The sequence below is a fragment of the Theropithecus gelada genome, chromosome 1 (genome assembly GCF_003255815.1).
Source record: "Theropithecus gelada isolate Dixy chromosome 1, Tgel_1.0, whole genome shotgun sequence".
Classification (NCBI taxonomy): domain Eukaryota; kingdom Metazoa; phylum Chordata; class Mammalia; order Primates; family Cercopithecidae; genus Theropithecus; species Theropithecus gelada.
Window position 1 is genome coordinate 6329523 of NC_037668.1, and position 22470 is coordinate 6351992.

The following is a 22470-nucleotide window of genomic DNA, read 5'->3' on the forward strand; positions in this document are numbered from 1 at the left end:
TGTAACGTATATAAAGAATAAGACACGGATGTGTGAACAGATTTTCTGTTCTTGATTTTCCACTGTTAAAAGAAGGGGTTCTTCAGCAGACTTGCCTCTTGCAAGTAGTACACACAGCTCTGGAAACCGGCATTGTGCTGCCACAAGTCAACGTAGAAACTCACCTCCACGCGCTTACTGGGGTTGCACAAACTGAGATTGAGCAAATCAACCTGGTTTTAGGGGTTGGTGCGAAGAACACTATTAACTCAACAGAAATGTGCTATTACAACACAGAATAGTTCAAACCATTTTTTTTCCTAAATTGAGTTTGGCCTAAGGTAGAGATCTAAAGGAAACAAGAAACCCTCACAACCACTGAAACAAACAACACTGAAGTACTTAGTAATTTATAGAACTAAAGTTTAAGATGAATATTGTCCCAGAGCCAAAGGGGCTGAAATAGGCTTACGCTCACTCAGTTTCAATCAAAAAGATACTCTTCATGGAAAGATGGACTCAAACTGCTACTTGGATTTCAAAACTCCCCATCTGGAAAAGAACATTTAATCTAGTTGTTGTTTAATCTGTTTAGGCATTTTAAACAGCGACTTGATACCTCATGGAATTATAAAGCTATGTATAATGCAGAAATCATTCCAGAACGTATGTGTCTCTCTTACTTTACAATGAAGGTTATTTCTGAGAACAAAGATCCTGTTTTCAAACAAATATGATCATTAACTGTGGCTCATCAGAAAACGTATGGCGTGTTGAGTTTCGGCGGAATCATTCCTAAAGAAAGTGACTAAGTTCCCATGAAGAATCAAGACGTTTTCAATTCATGGGGAAAACCAGCAAGGAATCCTGCACTTCAGCTGAAGGCTCACAAGCACCTCAGAGGTCTTGTGATTTCAACATGGGACTGATGGTCCCAACGTGGTTTCTGTCCCTCCAGCGAAGAGCTTCAAAGACTAGTAATTCGCCTCACAAAGGCTCTTCCATGGATTCACCTCATTCCTGCAGGGCACTGAAAATGCAACCGCAGTCCCACTGAGCGTCCTCCTTTTCCAGGGTTGTGGAGCTTGCTGGAGACACAGCATTTCAGAAACTCAATCCACCTCTTTCCAAAAAAGTGTACATTGTATTTTCTAGAACCAACTTCTGGGCTTTCCACCCTTTGTCTTTTCCTAGTCTTTTTTTTTTTTTTTTTTCTTTTCTTAACAGTAGACCCATAAAAAGTGAAAAACCACAAAAACATCACCTTGGGAGACAGAAAAGACTAAGACAGATCTGACCACACGACAAGTGTCTCAGCCTTGTCCTATACAGGAGCAGGTAAGACTCTGGAGTGACGGACGGCTGCCACTGCTGCCGCCACTGCGACTGCACAACACTGTTTAGACGGTTGAACAAGTGCAAAGAGAACATTGCTGAGTCCCATTTGTGTTATTTGGCCGCACAACTCATGGTGTCGGAGGTGGCTTCGGAGATGGGCACGAGCTCTCACTGTCGAAGCTAGCAGCTCGGCCCTGCCACTGTAAAGAGGAGAAAAGTCTGGTTATTAATTGCTAAAGAAATTTACATTTCAGCTTGCAAAACTGAACTGGCCCAATGCACTGAATTCACCTTTCCCAGCTTCTTATAAGCTTTCTTGAATTTTGCTGTCAGCCATGCAAAAACATAAGGGAAACAGCTTAGAACTTCTGGTTTGGAATACCTGATTTTCAAAAAGACCTACTGCAGAGATAATTAAAGCTTTCTTAACTGTGTGTGTGTGTGTGTGTGTGTGTGTGTGTGTGTGTGTGTGTTTGTGAATGAGGTGCTCTGACTGGACCATTTCTGTGCGCTTCAGCCATTTTTCACACTGAAAATCATATTATGTTAGCAGCGAAAGAGGCAGTGTGCAGAATATGTCCTTACTGCCAAGAACCGATGGTCATGCATTATTAGCAATTTGTCTGGGAGCTGATAGTACAGCTAAAAATCTGATACTGCTTTAGCTTTGAGCTGTCTCCTTTGGTCTTTATTCTTCCTATGGGCATTTGCACCTGACTTGTGGAGAGGTAGAGGCATGAGCAGACCCTTCTGGGCTTCTGTAACCCCTTTCTCCTCCCCAGCTCTCCTAGCTCAAAGACTGTCTTCTATCAGCCAGACTCTAACCCTTCTGTGAAAGGGGTCATGTGATGAGGCGTAATGGAGTGAAGGAGAGGGCTGAGGCTGGCTGGACTTGAGCCATTCGATCCTTCTTTAACCAGTCATTGTTGCAGCAGTCATAACCGCAGCAATGTTTACTGAGCAAGGATCTGACCCCATGAATATTCTGGACCTGCCTGGGGGCTGTATATTAATAACTTCAAAGTGAGTCAGTGTCCACTGCTCACCCATCCTTGGAGTGGGTTGCAGAGACCCAGTACTCTCCTGGGTGTCTGCAGGACAGAGCTCCAGAGATAAGAGGTAGGTAGGTGGTCAAGATGGCCTTCCTGACCTGGAAGTGCAGCCCCCTCCTTCTGCTTCTCATGAGTGTTGAGGGTCTCCACTGTGGAGTAACGGGGCTGAGCAGAAGCTGCAACTATGCATCTGTGCACACATGGAGGTTTGGGGTCAGGGGAGGATGTGATTCTCCCTCAATACAGTCTTTTCTAGAAGGGCGGAGCCACCTGAGGAATAGATCACTTTCTATCCAGCACCACCTATGGAGTAGATGGGAAACCCACGAAGTTGAGGAAGGATTCAGACCTACTAAACTACCTTAATGCTTTCAGTTCTAAGGAAAGCTTCTGTTACCATTCTCTGGGCTCGGTTCTTTGTGGGCTTCTTAGGACTCACTGTGCAGGCCAACTGAAGATCTTTATGACTAACCAAGGGCCAGACAATCAGGTACCGATGACTACCATTATGTGACCTAGACCTAAGCAATCTTAGCATGTCAGCGCTGGAGGCAGGCTTGGAAGCTGATCCAGTCTAACCTTGTTCTTGCAAATAAGAAAACGAAGACAGAGAAGTCAAGACACAGCTGGCTAGGGGCAGAGCCAGGACCCGAAACCAGGTCTCCTAACACCCAACTAAGTGTTGTTTCCACTCCATCCTGCTGCTATCTCAGCATTTAGCCACACTAGGGGAAGAAGGAGACAAAAGGTAATAAGCAACCTAACGTCTTTGGGTCCACACCAGGTACTTACTCCTAACTCCAGGTGGCAGTCTCTCTGCTTGCAGCATCCACTTGAATGAAATCACAACCGAGGGTTTCCCTGGTGAAATATTTTAGATAAATAAATGCCTGGTTGTTGAGCCCACTGTGGCTTCTGACTCAAGTGTTTCTTAACCAGAAGGTGACAACAGATGATTACTAATGCTCTCATTTACCAGACCTTCATTTTAGGAGTTCTACTTTTCTGTTACAACCTTTACTGTTGGTGAAAGGTACATTATAATCACTGGCTTCTTCCCTGGGTAAGCGTGCCACTTACACAACCTGACTGATAGGCCAGGTCAGAGGAGAAAACATAAAAGGGCTTCATAGAGTGTCTTTCTTCCTTTATGTAGCAGCCCAAAGAGTAGTCGCAGGGAGCATAACTGTTTATCCAGAACAAATGAAGAAGGAACACTGGCTCCCCTGCTAGTCCGAGTTTTCCTACGAAGATAAACAAAGGGAGGAGATGGGGTTCATGGACAATGGGAAGGCGAATGATTCCAGGAGGCTTACAGTGGCTCTGAAATAGCAGCATACCTGGCCCCAGCACACAGGGAGATTGTTGTTTCAGAAGGCCTGTGTTCCAGTAAGGTCTTTTTTTGCTCTGAAATGGGTCACGTTCCAATGGAGATTTAACATCTCTGGCAGATGATCTGAACCTGGCCCTCCATAATAAAATGCCTTGGTGAAGAGTGCTGGTCAGCCCTGTGTGTGGTAACAATGATGACACGTGGCTCTGGGCTGAGAGGGAAGGGGGCGGGTGCCGCAGCTGGGAAGGGCCACTTGTGATGGCTCAATGAATTTTTATTCATGAAAGAATCCCAGCAGGGAAAGACACCTTTTCAGTTAACTTGTTCCCCTCAGCCTTATTTTGAGCCCCAAACAAGTGAGCAAGTATGATGCCCTCTGTTCTCATTAATAAAAAAGAAACGATCACAGCACTTGAAAATCCCTTAAGAAAGGTGCAAGATAAATACAGAGCGCTTTGCAGATATGATGCCATTTATCTTCCCGGGAGCTGGAGGAGATTTCTTTATGATTATACAAATGGGAGATACAAGTTTCAGGAGCAAAGCTCTTGCTCAACATCCAGAACAGGAATGAAAAGAAGGCAGGCTGTGAGCTCTGGGGATGAGCGGGAGGATTGCCTCCAAGCACAATGCATCGCACCAGCGGACACAAGGTGCTTACTTAATGTCAGCCCTGTGGGGGTTTGCATGCATTTTAATAAAGATATTTCAAATGTGGGCACTAAATGTGTCGGCAACAATTTCAAATAAATGCGAACTATTGAAATCTCAGGTTGCCGAGACGAGTGTCATTTTCAGCTTCTTGATACAGAGAATGATCAGCTGAGCAGAAAATGGTGGGATCATGCATGGGGGAGGGGGCATTCCTGGGAGCTTGGCCTGCGAGGTCAAGCAAAAAGTAAACCCAAAGCATATCAATTTATTCTCTTTTTGTTTTCCATATACTGTTACTTTCCCTTTACTGTCTCATCAAATATTCATTTTCAAGGGCTTGATTCTACTTTATCTTTCTTTTGTAGTCTGAACCAGTGAGTCGGAGTTCCCAAAGAAATAGGGACTTGGAATCAATTATTTGGCTTAATTAGGTTGTATTCATCATGAAGGAGAGTGATTCTGGAGCCAAGTCCTAGCTCCTCCGTGGTACTCAACACCCCACCCCCAGCTGTAGCCGCTGCTCTGTCACTTTCCATTTTCCACAGGCAGGCTCAGCCTGGTAACAGGGATGGGTTATTGCAGACTCAAGATTAGAAAGGCAGTCACAGTACAAGATGGGGGCTCATGGGCCCAGCCATAGTTTAGGGTCAGAGTTTCCTAGAAAAGCAAAGATGGGAAGGGCTTATCCCCTCATTTTACCAAGGAGCCCCAAGACAAGAGTGGAGCAGTGAGTTTTCTAAGGCCCTACAGCCAACCAGAGACCTCTTAGCTCTCATTCCATGCCCTCCCCCTAAGCCACCCTAAACAGTTTAGTAGACTTGTTCTATTCTTAAATATCTCCAAAGGATGATAAGCGGGGGAGGAGGAGTGGTGTGGTGGATGGGGCTGTCATGACCTCTGCCTGGGTTGAACCAGCACAGCCTTCAGTGAGATGCTGGATGCTGTCTGCAGGTTGTCTAGCGTTCTGCCCAGCAACGCCTCCTGTATTGTAGGTTTCTCACCCACACTCTGCAGAAAGGGCTTTCTGGAAAAGAGGGGCAGGGGCTCCTCTGGGGGAGCTGAGAGCCGAGGGACTGGCCTCACTCATTAAAGGTCCACAGCTATGGGAAAATCAAGTCACCCACAAGATAGAAATATGAGGTCTCAACTGCCAGAAACTTTGCTTCTTTATACCCCTTGATGCCGCCTCAAAGGTCACAGGGCAGGAGCTGCACAGAGCACATGCCACCTGTCTGGGGAGGTGAATCAATTAGCCTGCCCCCTCACCAACCGAGATCCCTATCACCCGTGTTTCCACAGGTCCAATCCCCTTGGCTCTCAGGCTCTCCTGAGACACCTCACCCTGCCAGAAACAGCTGGAAATGGGCTTGTCCTCCATGAAAGGGCAGGGAGCCGGTGGGTTCTCTAGGTTTGCCGACCTGACTTCTCTGCATCATAGAGTGTGGGGAGGGGATGACTCTGTTTTGAAGGTGACTCCGATTTTAAGCTGAGGGGCCATGCAGTGAAAAGGATAAAGCTTTATTTTGTATTAGTAGAATTTCCAATTTATACAGCTCTCTAGACTTGTTAGGTTTGAAGCCTGTTAAGATGACAGAATATTCACCCAGCTTTCTAGGATACAGACCAAGGCATGAGATACTGTGAGTGAGTTTTAAGCCTTGTTTGGTCACCCACACTTCCAATCCATTTGAGAAAAAGCAGGCCTGGGGACCACCAGGGTGATAGAATACAGGATCCTAAGTCAGTGGGATTCAGTGGAGGGTGGAGAAGTTTGCAGATATCACTCAAAGGGATATTTTCTTTGCAGTTGAGGGAGAAGTGACAGGGTCAAGATTATACAGTAAGTCAGGAGGGGCCAAGATTGGAGCCCAAGTCTCGGGGCTCCCAGCCCAGTGCTCTCTCCATTACGTCTCTGTTAGAACCCAACGCAACCCAGCTCCACAGCTTTAGCCAGAAAGCCTGACACCTTGAGGTCATGCTCCCTTCCCCAACAAGGGCAAGAACCAACATTCATAAGAGGAGGAACCTGCTCTTTGGCATCTCCATCCAAGCAGTGAAAACTGCCAAGTGACTGCCTCGCTTGAGCCTCAGGGGACTTACTGTTCTGACAGGGGTAGAATGTCTTGCCAAGCTGTGATCTCACCCACTTGGGGCTTTCTCCTAAAGGACCAACTTGGCCAAGGGCTTTGTGAAAGCATTTCAGGCCTGGCACAGTGGTCTGCTGGGAAGTCTTCTTCAAAGTTCTTGCTTTCCATTAAGAACTCAGTGTTGCTTTCAAAATGCCCAACACCAGAGGCTTTGTGTCGGTGGCCTCCACCTTTTTCCTCTGTTTCCTTTTGGCCTATTACACACTGGGTAAGCAGCATGTGGCCCCCATGCCCACCTTTCCACAAAAGGCTGAAGGTGTCACTGCAGCCGACTGCCATTCTCCAGCCCACACTGCCATGCAGCAAACATGCCAAGGGCCAGGCGACCTCACCCACCTCTTTGAAGGATTTCTTTACCTCCACCAAGGAGTGCCAGTGTGCGATGGGCTTCCGGGGGTATGCCAGCATCTCGTTCCAGTGGTCCCTACCCAGGCCTTCGGCATTGATCCCTACACGACAGACTCCTATGATCTCATTGTGGCCCACTCTGAGGGAGAAACAAAAGTCCCAGCATTGGCTACCAGACATGCCCTCAGACAAGGAGGTCCAGCGCGGGTGGGCGGGGGAGAGGGGCTGGTAGGACTCTGCCCAATGGGTCTAACTCAGAACTCTGAGCTCTGGAAACAGATGCTTGGCAGGGCTTCTGGGTGTCAGTGGCAGTGAAGCCTTTGCCTAGTCCCCTTCAGTGGACACTGGACACAGGCAGATAAGCAAAGGTTATAAACCTGTTTGGAATCTCAAGAAATGCTGGGCAGACAGCCTGAGTTTGGGAGGTGAGAGAGTCTAAGTCTCTTCACTTATTTGACCCCGCCAACACATTACAACCTCACTGAGACGTCAGTATTTGCAAATAAATCGACCATCTCTGAGCACCATTTCTCCAAAACCCCCATGGCTGGAATGTGATTTATTCACTAGGTAAGAACATCAATTATCCCTTAAGTATGTTTGTCAATACTATGCCTGAGAACTTGGGCTAAAAGTCCTGTATTGAGGCTTTATTGCATGGTTTCTTTCTTCTTTAGCTAAAGTGACAACTGGAGAGAAGGAGTTATAGGGGCTGGAGCAGTTGAGAAATGTTTCTGAGCCAGCCTAGATGGAAAAGCAGGAGGTGTGGAAGAGAAGAAAAATATCTGAGAGAGGGGAGATCCGACTGGATGGATATGCTGGTTCCAGATTAGGGAAGGACGTGAGAGTCCAAGGGAAAAGCCTGGATCACAGGAGCCACTGATGGTTCTTTAGAAGGGCGGGTCCAGGAAGAAAGCTGTCATTTAGGAAGATGTGTCCCTAGTATGTTGACCGAATTGGGGCAGGAATCGATGGAGGCAGGGGTCAGTTAGGAGGCTGCACAGCCATCCCAGGGTGACAGTAGTAGCAACAGCAGAAATAGAGAGGATAGAGGGGCATTTCGAAGGCCAGATAACAGGACTTGGTGCCAGATGGAAGAATGGGAATAGCAAGGGGTGAATTCAGGGAAACATGGATAGAGCCGCCCCTGATGGAAATAGGCCAGTTGGGAAAAGAACTTTGAACCTTTGCTAAGGGAGCATCCATGCTCTTCCTCAAACTCCTGTACCCTTCTTGGGTACAGATAGAGTTGAGGCCTGAACCCTGAAGCTGAGCCCTGAATCACAAGGTCAAGGAGCCCTGTGCTGGTGCTGGAGTGGGAGTGAGGGGTGGAATCACATCCTTCTGGGACGCCCACCTACCGATCATAGTCCATGACTGAGATGAGCAGGCTGACTTGATCCATGTTTTCCGGGGGAATGTCAAAGATGATGGCCTCATTGTAGACAGGATTGAGAGTGTTTTTCTTTATGGTTGTTTTCTTCTTCTTCAGCCTCCGCCCATCACAAAGCAGGGACACTTTGACATAGGGATCTGTGCCAATGGGGACAGAGGAAAGGGAATGGAGTGTGTTAACAGATGTCTGCAAACATCATTTGCAGCAAAGGGACTGAAGCCTTAGACCTACTGCTGCTCATCAGATGGTATCAGTGGGTTGTTAAAATAATTAAACCACCTTGTATTTATGTAGCACACCTGTCTCTGAGGACGCTCTGTGCTTCATAAATGCAGAGTCTTTAGCTACCTCAGTATTCTTGGGAGAGCGCCTAATGGACTTTTACTAATGGGGAAGCTGGCCCCAAATCTGACATGGCACCTGCCGACAGGTATGCGGTTCACAGCCCTAAATCTCAGCTCGTCAATCACTGGCTGACTCAAAAGGGTGATGAGGCTGAACAATGACACTATTTCTTTCACCTATGAGGAGTGCTTTTCCTTGAGTGACTTTTTTGTTTTTTCAGAATTATAAACCAAAGGATAAAGGTTTTGGGGCGGGGTAAAAATAGGACTCAACAACGGCCAAGGAGACACAATGTGTCAGAGTGAAATGAACAGCAACAATCACGATGCTGTTCATGTCCTCCCCACCTGAGAACATAATTTTGGGTCCCATTGTCTCAATAATCTCATTTCCATTTGGCATCTAGAAGGCGGGAAGTGGCCCTGCTCTCTGCTTCCCTGGAAGCCGTTTCCTGCCCACTTCTGGGCAGTGGAGGAGGAGGGAGCTGTGGCCCGGGGAGACTCAGGGCAGCTGGTTGACATTTCCTTTCTCAGTGGGATCTTGGATTCTCTCCATCCTGCAAAGAGATGCTTTTATTGAACTTCCATGTGCCTCCCATCCTTTTGTTTTCTTTAGTTTTCTGAATGGGTATTTCATGGCCATCTTTCTACCCTGAAATTTTCTACTCACCCAAGTGAAGTGATAACTATTGTATCTCATAGTGCAGGTGTCTCGGTCACCATCATAATTGTTATTTATGCTGCACAGCTCAAGAAATGGGAGGGTGGCTCACAGGTAATAATAGCTTTCGAGACACTGATGTGCTGAGACACCTTGTTGCCCAGAAGCCAGGGCTCCTGTGAATCTGTCAGGAGGTGCCAGCCAAGCAGCTGCTTCCCAGCTCTGTGATTCATAGGCTTGTGGTTCTATCTTCTGGACATTGAGCACCCACTAGGGCCCTGTATTCCCTGGCATCATTCAGATGGCAGATGAGGCACACATCCATGGTGGAAATGAGGAAGAACTATGACACCTGATCAGAAACCCCAAGCCTGAAAGGCATTTCTATAGACACCTAAATGAGCTGCCAACTAATCCATGTGGCAGCAGTAGCTATGCCTTAACTGTGGGGACATGAGGTTGGGTTGATGGGGAGACCATGAGGTGTTTAATCAACCTGCTTCTCTAACTATACATTTGAAAGGATCCTCTCTCGGGGATTTTCAGTATAAAGGAAGTGAGAGTTTTGAGAACTGGCATGAGGCTCTGCTTTCCACAGATTCCATTCTCTGTGGATATGCCCCAGGACATTATTCAGGTTCAGGTAGACAGATGGGCAGAGCTAGCCCCAAGACCTGTCTTTAACACAGCAGCTTGCAGGATCCATAAGGATGTATCTTGCCTTGCAAAGTGGCTCCAGACTTGAGGTTGCTCAGGTGCTGCCTCATTCCCCTGCTCTACCTATTTCCATACATTCCCACATCAGAGCAGATTTCCATATCGTGAGGCTTGGAAAAATAGAGGCAGAGCCACTTGTCCCATGGGCCACTGAGCAAATGCCTTAGCAAACTTCTCCAACTCTGTTCACCCCTACAAGGCATATGCATTTTTTTTAAGAGACAGGGTCTTGCTGTTTTGCCCAGTCTGGTCTTGAACTCCTGAGCTCAGGTGATTCTTCCACCTAAGCCTCCTGAGTAGCTGAGATTACAGGCATGAGCCACTGTGCCTGGCTGATAGGAAATTTATAAAATTCAGGTATATATTTCCCTTGCAGGAACCCACACTTTCACCAGCATCCATGAAGCCAAGCAGACAGATGACCGTTCCCTAGGCTTTTCTGGGGCAAAAATCTGTGGTTTTTAGTGGAATGCTGGCCCCAGATGATCTTGGAGGTCCTTTCCTCTCTAACAGCCTATGATGCTCTATGCAGCTGAGGGAGGGGACACAAAGACCAGCAGTGTATTTCAGCCTCATTGTCATGGGAGCCATCAAAATTCAGCATTTAGAATGCACTCACCACCCCTTTGTAGCATACTGGTCCTTATTATTATTTTGTGCTATTTTTAGTGTCATGGTTCTAGCAGATAGGCTTTGAGAATTGATTCAGGGCTAGTTTAGATCATGGAGAACAAGAAGATCCTGGGTTTTAGACGTCAATGCCACACAATTCAAGAATAGGCAATTAATAAGCTCCATTCACTCCCCAGCTTAGTTCAACATCAAATAAGTCTGGGCTGAGGGCAACCTCAAACTCATCCTCAAGAACAGGAGATCTAGTTCGAGAGGCTCCTAGCCAGTACACCCCCACTGCTTCACCCTTGGACCAGGTTCCTCATGCTGTAAATTCAACCATCCATTCTTTTGATATCTATTTATTGAATGCTTACTGTGTTTTATCCACTGTTCCAGATACTTGCTTACATCAATGAACAAAATAGACAGAAACCTGTAATGAAAAGAGGACCCCTGGATCTTCAGAATCAAGCCAAGGTTTAATAACAGGTTCCAAACCCAGGTCAAAAAGAGGGTCAATTGTGAAAGGTAGGTTAGAAATTAGCATGAAAAAAATCTCACACCCCAAACTCTCTGATTCAGAGCAGCTTTTGTGATGACCTCAGCAGCTTCACCATAGGCTTTCTCTCCAGTACATCAATTTAATTACGCCAGAGAAGAGAGTGTGGGGACTTAGGCAGCAAAATCCTATTTCCCTCAGCAGCCTTGAGAGTCTTCAGTGAATTTTCTTCCCTGTTATGCACTTATTTTGGTATTAAAATGAAATCTACATTGGCTGTACTTTAGGGGAAGCTGACTTGCTGCTGCCTAAGCTTTTCCCAGGCCAGAAGAGGTCTGTTAATCTCTTCCCTACGTCCTGATGTGTGTGGGAAGCTCTGAGGGACTCAGAGCTGCAACAAACACTTGTTACTCTAGGGTTTCCTGACCACCTTATCCTGAAACTTCAGTTTTCAAGGCCTGATACCTCCTCTTCTTCCAGCTGCACCAGGTTACACCTGAGCCCAGGTGTTTCTGGCTCAGCCATCACCTCTTTCCAGCAACTGATTATACCCAAGACTCAAGCTACTTCTCTGTTATTTCCAAACTCAAATACCTTCTTCCACAACTTAGGGGTTTTCCAGCAAATAAATAAAGAATACAAAGCAAATATGATGAAAACTCTTTAATATATTCCCAGCTAAGTTCAGAAGCACCTCCTGAGTGGTTTTATGTTGGTAATCTGAATCATCAAGAGTCTCTTGAGCAGGAGGGCAGGGGATCTAGGGAAACAAACTGAGCTTTTTTCCACATTTGCAATTCTGAGTGCAGCCCAGACTGAGAGGCTTCACCCCATTTCACTCCTCAGAGCAGTCTGAGCTGATGAGGGAAGGAGGCTCCCAAGACTCAAGTTACTCCTCTGTTGTTTCCAAACTCAAATACCTCCTTCCACAGCTTGCAGAATTGTAGGGGAAGACTCAAACCTCTGACACCACGTCCATCCTGCAGGTTGCTGTGCAGCCGCCCCCAAACAAGCATTTCCTTTGTCACTAGAATAGGACTATATTTCTATGTTCCTGCTGTACCTAGCAGCTTTCTTGGTGCTGAGGCTGAGGCCAGGAGGCCTGCAGTAAAGCCTCAAATACAAATGCATTTTGCTTTTCAGTGGATTTGTTTCCTTGGCTCAGTGCACAGAATTGCTGCCATAAGCCTGCACAGACTGGCAAACATTTACACGCTCAAACTTGACATAACCCTTCCGGAAGTCCTGGGGCCTCATATAAATAAGAAAACTTATCCTTAAGTTTTAAATCCTGTATATTTAATTCTTATTATCTCCCTCTTCTAAGAGAAAGAATGACAGCAATAGATGATATCTACTGAGTGCTTATATGTGTAAGACACCATTCTGAACATTTACATGAATTAACTCATTTCTTCTGAAAGCAACCCACATAAGATATTGTTATTCCCACTTTTCAGACTAGAAAACCAAAGCATTTACACAGCAAAGACGTGGCAGAACTGGAGTTCGAATCCAGGCAGTTTGCATCCAGAGCTGGTGCTTCTATTCTAAGAATGCTGATAATTCTTTCCCCTTCTCCCTGAACACCCTTCCAAATCCTAATGTCTGGGCTGCTGGCAGGCCACTCGGGTTAAGAGAAGTACCTGAATAGCCTGTGATGTCCATCGCCTTGAGGTTCCGACACTTAATCACCGTGAGGGTGAGCCTGCCTGCTGTGGGCAGGTAGCAAAGGGAGAACATGATCTCTCCCAAGTCCACGCTTTCCTGCAAAGAAGCAGACAAGAGGGCAGATGAGGGGCTTGCAGACCACGGGCCTCATGTCCTGTGCAGCATCTGTTGGGGCTCTCTGGGGTCAGGAGAAGGCTCTTGGAGACACAGTGCTCTGTTTTTAAGACTAAGGGACTGGCCTCCTTGCTGCGAGTAACCGGGTATAAAAGGCAATGGAAACAATATTGCCTCTTCAGTACAATTTGCCCCTTCCAACATTCCCTCTCAATGTCAACCACATTCTGACCCTGGTCCTTGCCGTTCTGCCTTTGGCCTGACTTGCTCTCTGTGTGCCCCTTGGCTTCAGCCTCCAACCACCAGCCCCTTTATGGCCTCTTCCTGTTCTCCTCCAGCTCACCCTTCTCAGTCACTGACCCCCTTGACTTCCTGCCCATCCAGGCATGTGGTCATGACAGTGTCCTGGACAAGACACATGCTCTAGTCTTCAGGTGTCCCCTCTCCCAGCAGGTCCATGATTCTTTTCTGCTTCTGCCCCTCAGTGCAGTAATTCTTTGTCAATCACAGCCAACCAAGGAGACAAACACCTGGCACCCCATCTGATGGCAAGTGTTTGATGCTAGGCCTCAGGTCCACTTTCTGTTTTCTCCTTAAATGTGGTCATCCTTTAAAAATAAACCCAGCTACAGAGCACACGCTCTGCTGCCTCTCCTGCCCCCAGAATCATCATGGCCAGGGATTCCTGGAAGTTTCTGAGAGAATAGGAAAACCTCAAAGACAGTAAGCACACCCATGTGTGGCATTAAACAGTGCCTTGCCAGGTTGCTTCCTCCATTTGATGAAGGAGGGCGCTGTCATGGTGAAGCCTCCTCCCGCAGGTTTGAGGAGGAGCTCCAAGATACGGAGATGTTTTCTCTCATAGGGCTCCCAGAGTCAGGTTTGAGGAGGAAGAGATCAGGGTTTGGGGTGATTTCAGATGAGGCCATCCATCCACCCATCCATCCATCCATCCATCCATCCACCCATCCACCCATCCATCCATCCATCCACCCACCCACCCATCTATCCATCCACCCATCCACCCACCCATCCATGCATCCATCCATCCATCCATCCATCCATCCATCCATCCATCCATCCACTCAGTAATTCAGTCAGTCAACAAATATTTATTGGTCACCTGCTATGTGCTAAGTGTTGATCTGAGTGCTAAGGATAGAGGAGAGAACAAAACAGACAAAACCCCCTGCCTTCCTGGAACTTAAAAAATACATTTCAACTTAAAAAAATAATTTCAACTTTTATTTTAGATTCAGATTCAGAGGGTACATGTACAGGTTTGTAACATGGGTATACTGCGTGATGCTGAGGTTTGGGGTACAGATGATCCTGCCACCCAGGTAGTGAGCATAGCACCCAACAGTTAGTTTTTCAAACCTTGCCCCCTCCCTCCCTCCCGACTCTAGTAGTCCCCAGTGTCTATTGTTGTCATCTTTACGAGTGGAGCTTACATTTTATTAGGGCAAAGGACAATAAAAGAGGTAAGTACATAAGTTAGTCAAAAGTATCAAGGAGAACAAAAGGCAGAGAAGGGGAATATAAAATGACCAGCAGGAGGCTATAGTTGTTGAATTTTTAGCCAGAGAAGGCCTCTCTAAGGAGGTAATGACTTCTGGGAAAGAGAAGAGTTGAGGGTGACACCAGGGTTTTGGTCCATTCTCCTTGCAAAGAGCTACCCTCTCCTGGAGACTCCGACAGCCTGGTCCCCTTGGAGAATAAGCCAAGGCCCTGTCTCCCCTACCTCCAGAGCCTGTGCTCACCACACTCTCCTCTAGGCAGCCCTGACACCCCACCGCTTTCCTAACCCCAGATTTGTCTTTTTGTCCACACCCCCGAAATAAAGTCACGCCCCAAACCAAATTCTAGGAACAGCAGGTGAATACCCCCAGCTTCCCAAGAAGGGCCTGGCTGGGGCCAGGGCTGGGCACACTGTGGAGACAGCCACCCCTCCTGCACACAGAACCCCGTGGCCTCCACAGAGCCAGCCATCCCACACCAGCCCCTGTGGAGCGCCTCCATGAAGATCACTTCCAGCTGTGAGGCTCTCAGCAACTCTGTGAGGCAGGCTTGTTGGCATTTTCCCCTCCATTTCACAGATGAAGAACTTGCTCAGGTTTATAAGCCTTGCCAGCTGCCTGGACTCGTGACTCTCGGGAGAATGGTCCTTGCACTCCACTTTTGAGCAATGCCCTTCCAGCTCACCTAGGAAGCTACTCAAGGGAACCCTCACCCTTCTGCACCTTGGCGTACACTCCATCCACTTGTTCATTTGTGTTTCCATTCGTATTTACAGAGTGCCTGCCAGAGGCACCATGTTTTGTGGAGGGTATGCAGTCCCCACTCTCGAAATGCAGATGGTCTAGTGGGGCGTAACCAGTTAAAAGAAAGTGCTGGAGTCCCCATCTCGCTCAGGTGCATCTCCTGGCTCCCTAGACCCCTAGTCAAAAGAGACACACACAGCAAGTGCCCTGTGCCTTGGCATGGGTCCTGCGGCAGTGGGCAGATCAGCATCACATCTGGCTAAATATTCCATGTCTCACAGAGGCACCGAGGTATAAAGAGAAGCCCCTTTATTTCCCTTAATAACCTCTCAAGCCCCAAGTTACTGAAACCCTTTAGATTCAGTGAGCACAGTACTAGGAACCAACCCATTGCACATGGACTGTGTGCCAGGCCTCTGCTAAGTACTTGGCTAGACTATCTTGGTGAGTCTTACCTCAGCCCTAGGAAGTAGGTGCTCTCTCTCTCATCATCCCTATTGCACACAGGAGAAAATTCATGTTTGGTGAAGTTAAATAACTGGCCCAAGGCTGAGTGACTAATGAGCGCTTTGGTGCGAGATTTTCATATATCAGTGCCACTGCTCAAACACCTTCAGTGGCTCCCCTTGTTTGGCTTCTGGGATCAAGGCTCATCTTCTTGCACTTGGGGCTTTCAGCAACTGGGCCCTGTCTTACCTCCTCACCTGCTGCTCTCTCCCTTCTCTATGCCAACCCTCCGCTCCACATGGCTGGTATATCTTTGGTCCTTTTTGCCAAAATGCCTCCCCTTCTCCTCTTGGCTTGGATACTCCTATACCTACATCACGTCCCCACACCACACCCCCATGGACCCTCGCCCAGGGTCCAGGCCACAGTGAGCATCTCTCCTCAACACCCCTGCAGGGCTTCCTGTCCTCGAACAGCTCACAGGAGTCACCAAGTCTCCTTTTCCCTGTAGCTGTGTCCCCCAGCATCGAGTGACAAGAGCTCCTTTTGTGACAGGGTCCTTGCCTTGCACCTGCTTGTGCTTCAGCGTGCCCAGAAGGACACAAAAGCAGCTACAGAAATGCTCGCAGAAAGGGGCGCTTACATGTTAGTAAAAGAACTCTGGAAGGAGTGGTTCTTCGCGCAGTGTTATGATCAAGTCAGGGCCCTGGGAAGAACTCTGGAAGCTCCTGTGGCCCCTCTGAGAGGGAGCGAACAAAAGGCTGCTGTCCCCATTTCCCCACCACCATGTCCTACAGATGCGGAGTTACCTGGACTTTCACAGGCTGTCTCTTTTGGGGGAGTCTGAGTTTATTCGTTATGGACCTGGGAGGCTTGCCTGGGGGCATGAGAGGTCCCTCAGGGTAAACAGCATCGCCCCAGGCTCTATGAACTGCTGTCAAGGATGGCTCCCTCCAGGGGCGCAGTGAACCGCAGACCTCCTGGTTTTTGCAGGACCCCTGCTCTTTCTCACAGGACTGTGGCAGCTGGCGACATGCAGGTGCTGAGTCTGCAGTGTGGTGTGGCCCCTGCACCCAAAAGTGAACTGCACTCTCCATCCATGGGCACAGCCAGGTAAAAGGACTGGCCCAAGATCCCACTATGACCTGGAGGCAGGGAGGAAACCAGGGCCAGAAGACAAAAGCCTGGCTCTGGAGGCTTCCTCGGGGAGTGGCTGGCCCTCACGGGGCCTGGTGGCAAGTTAGCAGCTCTTGGTTCACTGTTCTCCTGCACACACAAGCAGCAGAGGACAGGATTATTTAATAAGGGAAAATAAGCAGGTTAATTCTGAGTAAATAAGAGATGAGAGCTAAGCAAACAGAGAGGGTCAGCAACTCCTGGTAGTCACTGTCTCTCTCTGGAAAGCCAGGCCCCAGCTCAGCCCTCACCAGGTCCTCTCTCTGAACTACCCTCTCTCAGGAGGTTTCAGTCAGATCCCACATGGCTTACCAGCCTTTTATCCTCATTAGAGGTGTTTGAGACTTTGGACTTCAATAAAACCATGGGTGACCAGGGGCTTCAGAACAGCTAGCACATTATTGCTTTCATCTTCACCTGCCGTCAGGAGAGGCTGCCTTAGGGCCCCTGACTGGTAATGAGCTCTCTGGTGCAGGAGAGGTCACTGCTATCCAGAAAGCAGTAGAAACCAGCATAGCCCTCTAGACTGCTAACCTAGAAGCTGATAGGGTAGATCAGAGCTCAGCAGCACTGGCTGAAAGTCTTGGCTAGTGCTTGCAGGAGGTGGACCTGCTGAAGGGAGGGAGCCAGGATGTTGGCTTCTGGAGAAATCTGTCCTTCAGTGCAACCTGTACACTTGATGTCACTGCCCATAACAGTAGCATTCTCCTTGGCTGCAGTGCCCAGGGTGTCTGGACCGTAAGATTCTTAAAGGCTCACCTATCTATAGCCCAACACTGCACTCCCTGGTTTCCCAGAGGCCCCTTTGCAACAACTGATTAAAGCACTTCTCTCTCCTTGATGCAGTCACCTAGTCGGGGGCATAGAAAAAGATATCCTATTTGTGGGCTGCCCATGAAAGGGCAGTGAACCATGAATCAGGAGACCTGGACTTTAGACCCTCTGCCCCCAGTTAGCTGTGAGACCTTGAGCAAATCGTTTCCCATCTCTGGTCCTCGGGCTATAAAATGTAGGGGTTGTTCTAGATGAGATGCTCTATCCTCAAGGTCCCTGCCAGCCATGAGAACCCAAGATTCAACTGGAAAATCTATCAGCCATCACCAACTGAGATGACCCAAGGATGCTTAAGTGGTGTCTATTGCCTGTCTCAAGGAGTCTAGCAATTTCACTCTGAAATCCAAATGCTCCCATTTTTTGTAGTCCCCATTGCCCCTCAAACGTTTTGTTCTTCTCCAAGGCCAGCCATGTTTCCTCCTGAATAAGCAGTGAGTGGCGTCAGTGCCTCTGAGTCCATCCTGGGAATGCAGGCTAAGCAAAGCAAGAACAATGCTTCCCCATTTCTTACAGAACACTTCTAGTCTCTTAGTCATTAAGTGGCTTGTCTGAATCTCTCATCATCAGCAGAGAAGCATCCGCTACACTTTCAGGAAAGCCAAAGGAGACCTAAAAAGATCTCAGAAGCACTGGGCAGGAAGTGCTGTTAAGTTCCCCAGGGGTTGTGGGAGGGTAGGGGGGCTGGAAGAGAGACGGGGTGGAAGCCAACTGGACTCCAATGGCTAAAGAAACATTCACTGAGCAACCCCGCATTATGGGCCTGGGGCTGTGTACTGGGGGCACAGAGATGAGTCAGATGTGGAAGCCAGATACGTGGACCTGAGCCAGCCCCCGTGATATCTCCTCCCATAGCAACACAGACCTCCTCTCTGAAGCACACACTACAACTATAACTTTTATGTTGATCTGGGGATTACATGATGAATGCCTGTGTTTCTCACCAGATTGTATGCTCTCTGAAGGCACGAATGGGGTCTGGTTTTATTCATCCTTATACTTCTCATGTGTAGCCCAGTGCCTGATGTGTCGTAAGTGCTCAGCAAATACTGGTTAATGAACAAATGGTTGAGAATGTGGATTTGGGGTCAGTCAGATCCAGCTTCCAGCTCTCAAGACTATGAGAGGTTAAGTACTCCTAAGAGAGTAGCGTGGCTTACTTAACCTTTCATAATCTTGGCTTCCTAACCTGTACAGTGGGATGAATATAGGACTCACCTCTTAGGGTTGCCCTAGAGATTAAATGAGGTAATTTGTGCAAAGTGCTTACTTAGCACAGTGGCTGGCACAGAATAGGTGCTTAGTAAGTATTGGCTACTATTATAATTATTACTACTATTATAAAGCGCTCATGGTCTTGGAACAGGGGCAGGGGAGAGAAAGGCATATCAGTAGGTAGTACTGTTTGGTTTGATCGGTGCAGTAATAGAGGTGTGGACAAGATGGGGGCATGCAGAGCAAGGAACAAGGAACTCAGTCCCAGATTTCAAGCTAGGCTTCCCAAAGAGGGTGATATTTGGTGGGATCTAGAAAGGTGAGTAAAAGTAGATTTCTGTCAGAAAAAAACAAGCAAGGGCTTTTGCTTTTTTTCTTTGGAGAGGGATCAACAGTGCCTAAAGACATGGAAAGGGCAGGGAGTGTTCAGGGCGCATGAGAGGTTCCCTGTGGCTGAGAGCATGGTGATGACAGGGGCTGAGAGCATGGTGATGACAGGGGCGGAGAGCTCCCAGATGAGGCTAGAAACAGGGCCCCAGGCAAGGGCCAGCCTTGCTTGCCTAGTAGCCCATACTTGGGAGTTTGTCCATGATTCTGCAGATGATGGGAGACTGGGTCTACCCCTGTCCTTCCTTCTCTACTTCCTACTCAGTCCAGTGTGTCACTTGCAACCCAGACACCCACACCAGAGACCATTTTCATGTGTGTCATTCATTTGTCACACAACCACTAAATGTTGGAGGATCTCGAGAGACAGTAATGATAAGACAGACAAAGTCCAGGCCCTCCAGGAACTCGTATCTAAGGGAGGGAGACAAAAGTACACTCAGCAAGATGGTACCCAAGGGCAGCGAGGGAGCCAGGGAACTGACCAAGGGTAGTGAGTGGGTGTGGGGCCACTTTACTCAGAGTGGTCCCGAAAGATGGGGAGGAGCAGCCAAGAGTGGAAGGAGAGCTCTCAGCAGAGGGGCTAGCAAAGAGTGCTGCAGGTCTGGCTGGGGGAAGCAGATGGTGGCTGTGGTACCAGAGTAAGCAAAGGGTAAGAGGGAGGTCAAGGGAGGACTTGGAAGTGATTGGATTTTGCTTCCTGTGAAAAGCAGAGCCCTTGGAGGACTTGCAGTAGTTTGGGACTTCAGCAGCTTGTAAAGAATGAGTGGCAGGGGCAGGGTGAAAGTGAGCATGAGCTCAGATGCTCTACGCCCTCCACGGCTACTCAGTGCCCGAGCTGCACAGCTTCTCGCTTCTGAGTGTCCCCAAACTCTGAGGCCCTCTCCTCCCATCCCCCCTGCACTACCTCAGCTCTGGCCTGCACCACCTCTGCCAGATCCCTGCAGTTTTCTAACTCCCCCTGCCCACCCCCTTCAATCCATCGTCCTTGCTGTAACCAGGAGGTTGCTCTCCTGCTCAGAATTCTGCAGTGGCTTCTCATTTCACACTTGTTTTGTAGTTGGAAAGCCTCTTCTTCAAATGAAGTATCTTCCAAAAGCCCAATCACATGCAGCAGCTGAAGAGTGGCTCAGAGACAGGGCACCCAGAGTACCTTCAACCCCTCGGGCTACCTCCTCGGAACTTTCAGGAGTCGGCATGAAAAACCACTAATTCACAGAATCACATGGCATTCAAGCTTCTTCACGGGGTGGCCCTTGCCTTTCTAGCCAGCCTCACCTTCCACTGTTCTGCCCCAGGTGCCCTACACTCCAGCCATAATAACCATAACATTGAGTGTTTACTATGTGCCGTCCTGCCCTAAGTGCTCCTATGTATGATGTCATATAATCTTCACACAAGCCTTACGAGATGGCTACTATTGTTATCCCCATTTTTTACCTGGGGACACGGAAGGACGGAGAGGTTATGCAACTGGCCCAAGGGCACACAGCTACTAAATGGCACAGCCAAGATGTGGACAGAAGCTTGAGAGTCCCCACTTTCAGCCACAACACCATCCTGCCTCTTGATGACACCTCCCCACTAAACGCTCCAAGATCTTTCCCCCCTTCATGCCTTCGTCTTGTTCTTTCTACCGCCTGAAATAACCTCTCCATCCCCCTGACCATCCTGGACAACTCTTATCTTCCAGGCCAGCTGTCCTGTCACCTCCTCTTGGGTCACCTCCTCTGACTCCCTTGGTCTGGCCTGGGGTTGTGCTCCCATTGCTCTTGGGTGGTAAAGGCCAAGGGAGAAATCTCACAACTGCCCCAAGGCAAAGTCCGGACTTCCGAGAGGAACCCGGCAGGATGTGCTGAACTGCCGGGTGAGGGGCTGCAGGAGGAGAGTGGAGACTGATGCTCTGCCCGCCCCATGTCCCCATGGCTGGCTCAGCTCTCGCCTGGGAGAGAGGAGCTGTGGGAGTGGGCACTCCTTCCCAGGGTGCCGAGAGGGGGCCCCTGCTGTGAACACCAGCCTGGGTGACGTGAGCTGATTCCCTGCTCCTCCTCAGGCCTGGGCTCCTAGGGCTTCAGCAAGAATGCTGGGGGTGGCTGGGGTGGAAGGGCGGGATGTGTCTGTTGTGACGCTCAGGGCTTCCTGCTGGGTGCTGGGGCAGGTTCTGTTTGTTCTGAGTTCCATGACTGCTTTTACTCTCAAGTGCTTCTCTGCCCCAAGGGCCTTGCAGCATTATGAATAAATGATCAACCAGAATTGAGGCTCCTTAAACGAACTCAGTATACTCCAACTTCACTCTGCAGTGTGGACACAGGGCTAAGGACTGCCCCGTGGAGGTGAAGGCACCCCCAAGCTGGTGTGGAGCAGCAGTGCACGGAGGATGTGGGTGAGATCCTTGAGTCTGGGTTTGTCCTAGGGACCCACTGAGACTAAAGCACACCAGCAGGAAGCAAATGTTTCTGCATCTGAGCATCTTCGGAGAAACAGATGGTCTTATTTAGGAAACTTTTTCTCAGCCTCTCCTTCGTGAACCTGCCCTTGAAAAGAGGCTTAGTATTTCACATGCACCATTACTTTTGGGCAAATATCCGTGAGTCAGAATCACACTGGGAGGTGCAGATCTCTTCCTAATGACTTTTTAAAAGGTGGGTGGAGAAGAAGAGGGTCTATGAGAGGTTGGAAAGGAGCTTGAGGGGAGTGGAGTTTGGAGAAGTTTTAGAAGAGATGGCAGCAATGCCTGGTCAAGCCAGGAAGTCTGTGCCGTAGGGTGCTTGTGCATGAGAGTCCAGAGCCGAGGACCTCACTTCAGATCTGGTCCTTCCACTGTCATCTTCATTAACCTCAGGGGCGGTGGGGGTAGTAAATGGTACATTAATGAAGTTAATGATGAGAATCCATCTTAATTTCTTGCCACAAGTTGTCCTGCCACATGGCTGTCAAACAGCTGCCAGTTTCTCCTGGGGAGAGGGCAGGCATCTCAGTGGTGAGAGATCTGCTATCTGCCCCTCGCAGGGCTGTGGGGGCTGGGACTCTCGGCAGGAGGGGAGATGCCTTGGTCCTGGTTTCCAAAGGAGTCTCCTGGGGCAGCTGAGGAATGTTTCTTGCAAACAAGTGCCCTGAGGGGGGTGCCAAATAGGCAGGGCTTTGGTCTCAGCCAAAGGCACATGCCTGCACTGCGTGACAGTGGCTTTAGCTTCACCATCTCTTTGGGGACAGTCACCCTGAAGATTAAGGTCTTTCCCCACCTCCTGCTCCCCACACTTCAGAATCTCTGGGTGTTGCCAT

The 22470-nt window shown here is 48.7% G+C and overlaps 1 protein-coding gene across 2 annotated transcripts in view; it reads right to left on the reverse strand.

Annotated features, from left to right (window-relative positions):
* Window positions 1–1193: 1193 nt before the first annotated feature.
* SYT6 (synaptotagmin 6) overlaps window positions 1194–22470 on the reverse strand; it is a 60818-nt gene continuing 39541 nt past the window's right edge. The window contains exons 4-8 of one of the 2 annotated variants that reach the window (XM_025401595.1): window positions 12730–12850; window positions 8213–8384; window positions 6840–6990; window positions 3162–3230; window positions 1194–1517 (exon numbers count right to left, since the gene is read on the reverse strand). In XM_025401595.1, coding sequence (XP_025257380.1) covers window positions 3213–3230; window positions 6840–6990; window positions 8213–8384; window positions 12730–12850 — 462 coding nt within the window. In that variant the 3' untranslated portion in view covers window positions 1194–1517; window positions 3162–3212. The remainder of the gene's footprint in view (window positions 1518–3161; window positions 3231–6839; window positions 6991–8212; window positions 8385–12729; window positions 12851–22470) is intronic. The other variant, XM_025401605.1, reaches the window with a different exon arrangement.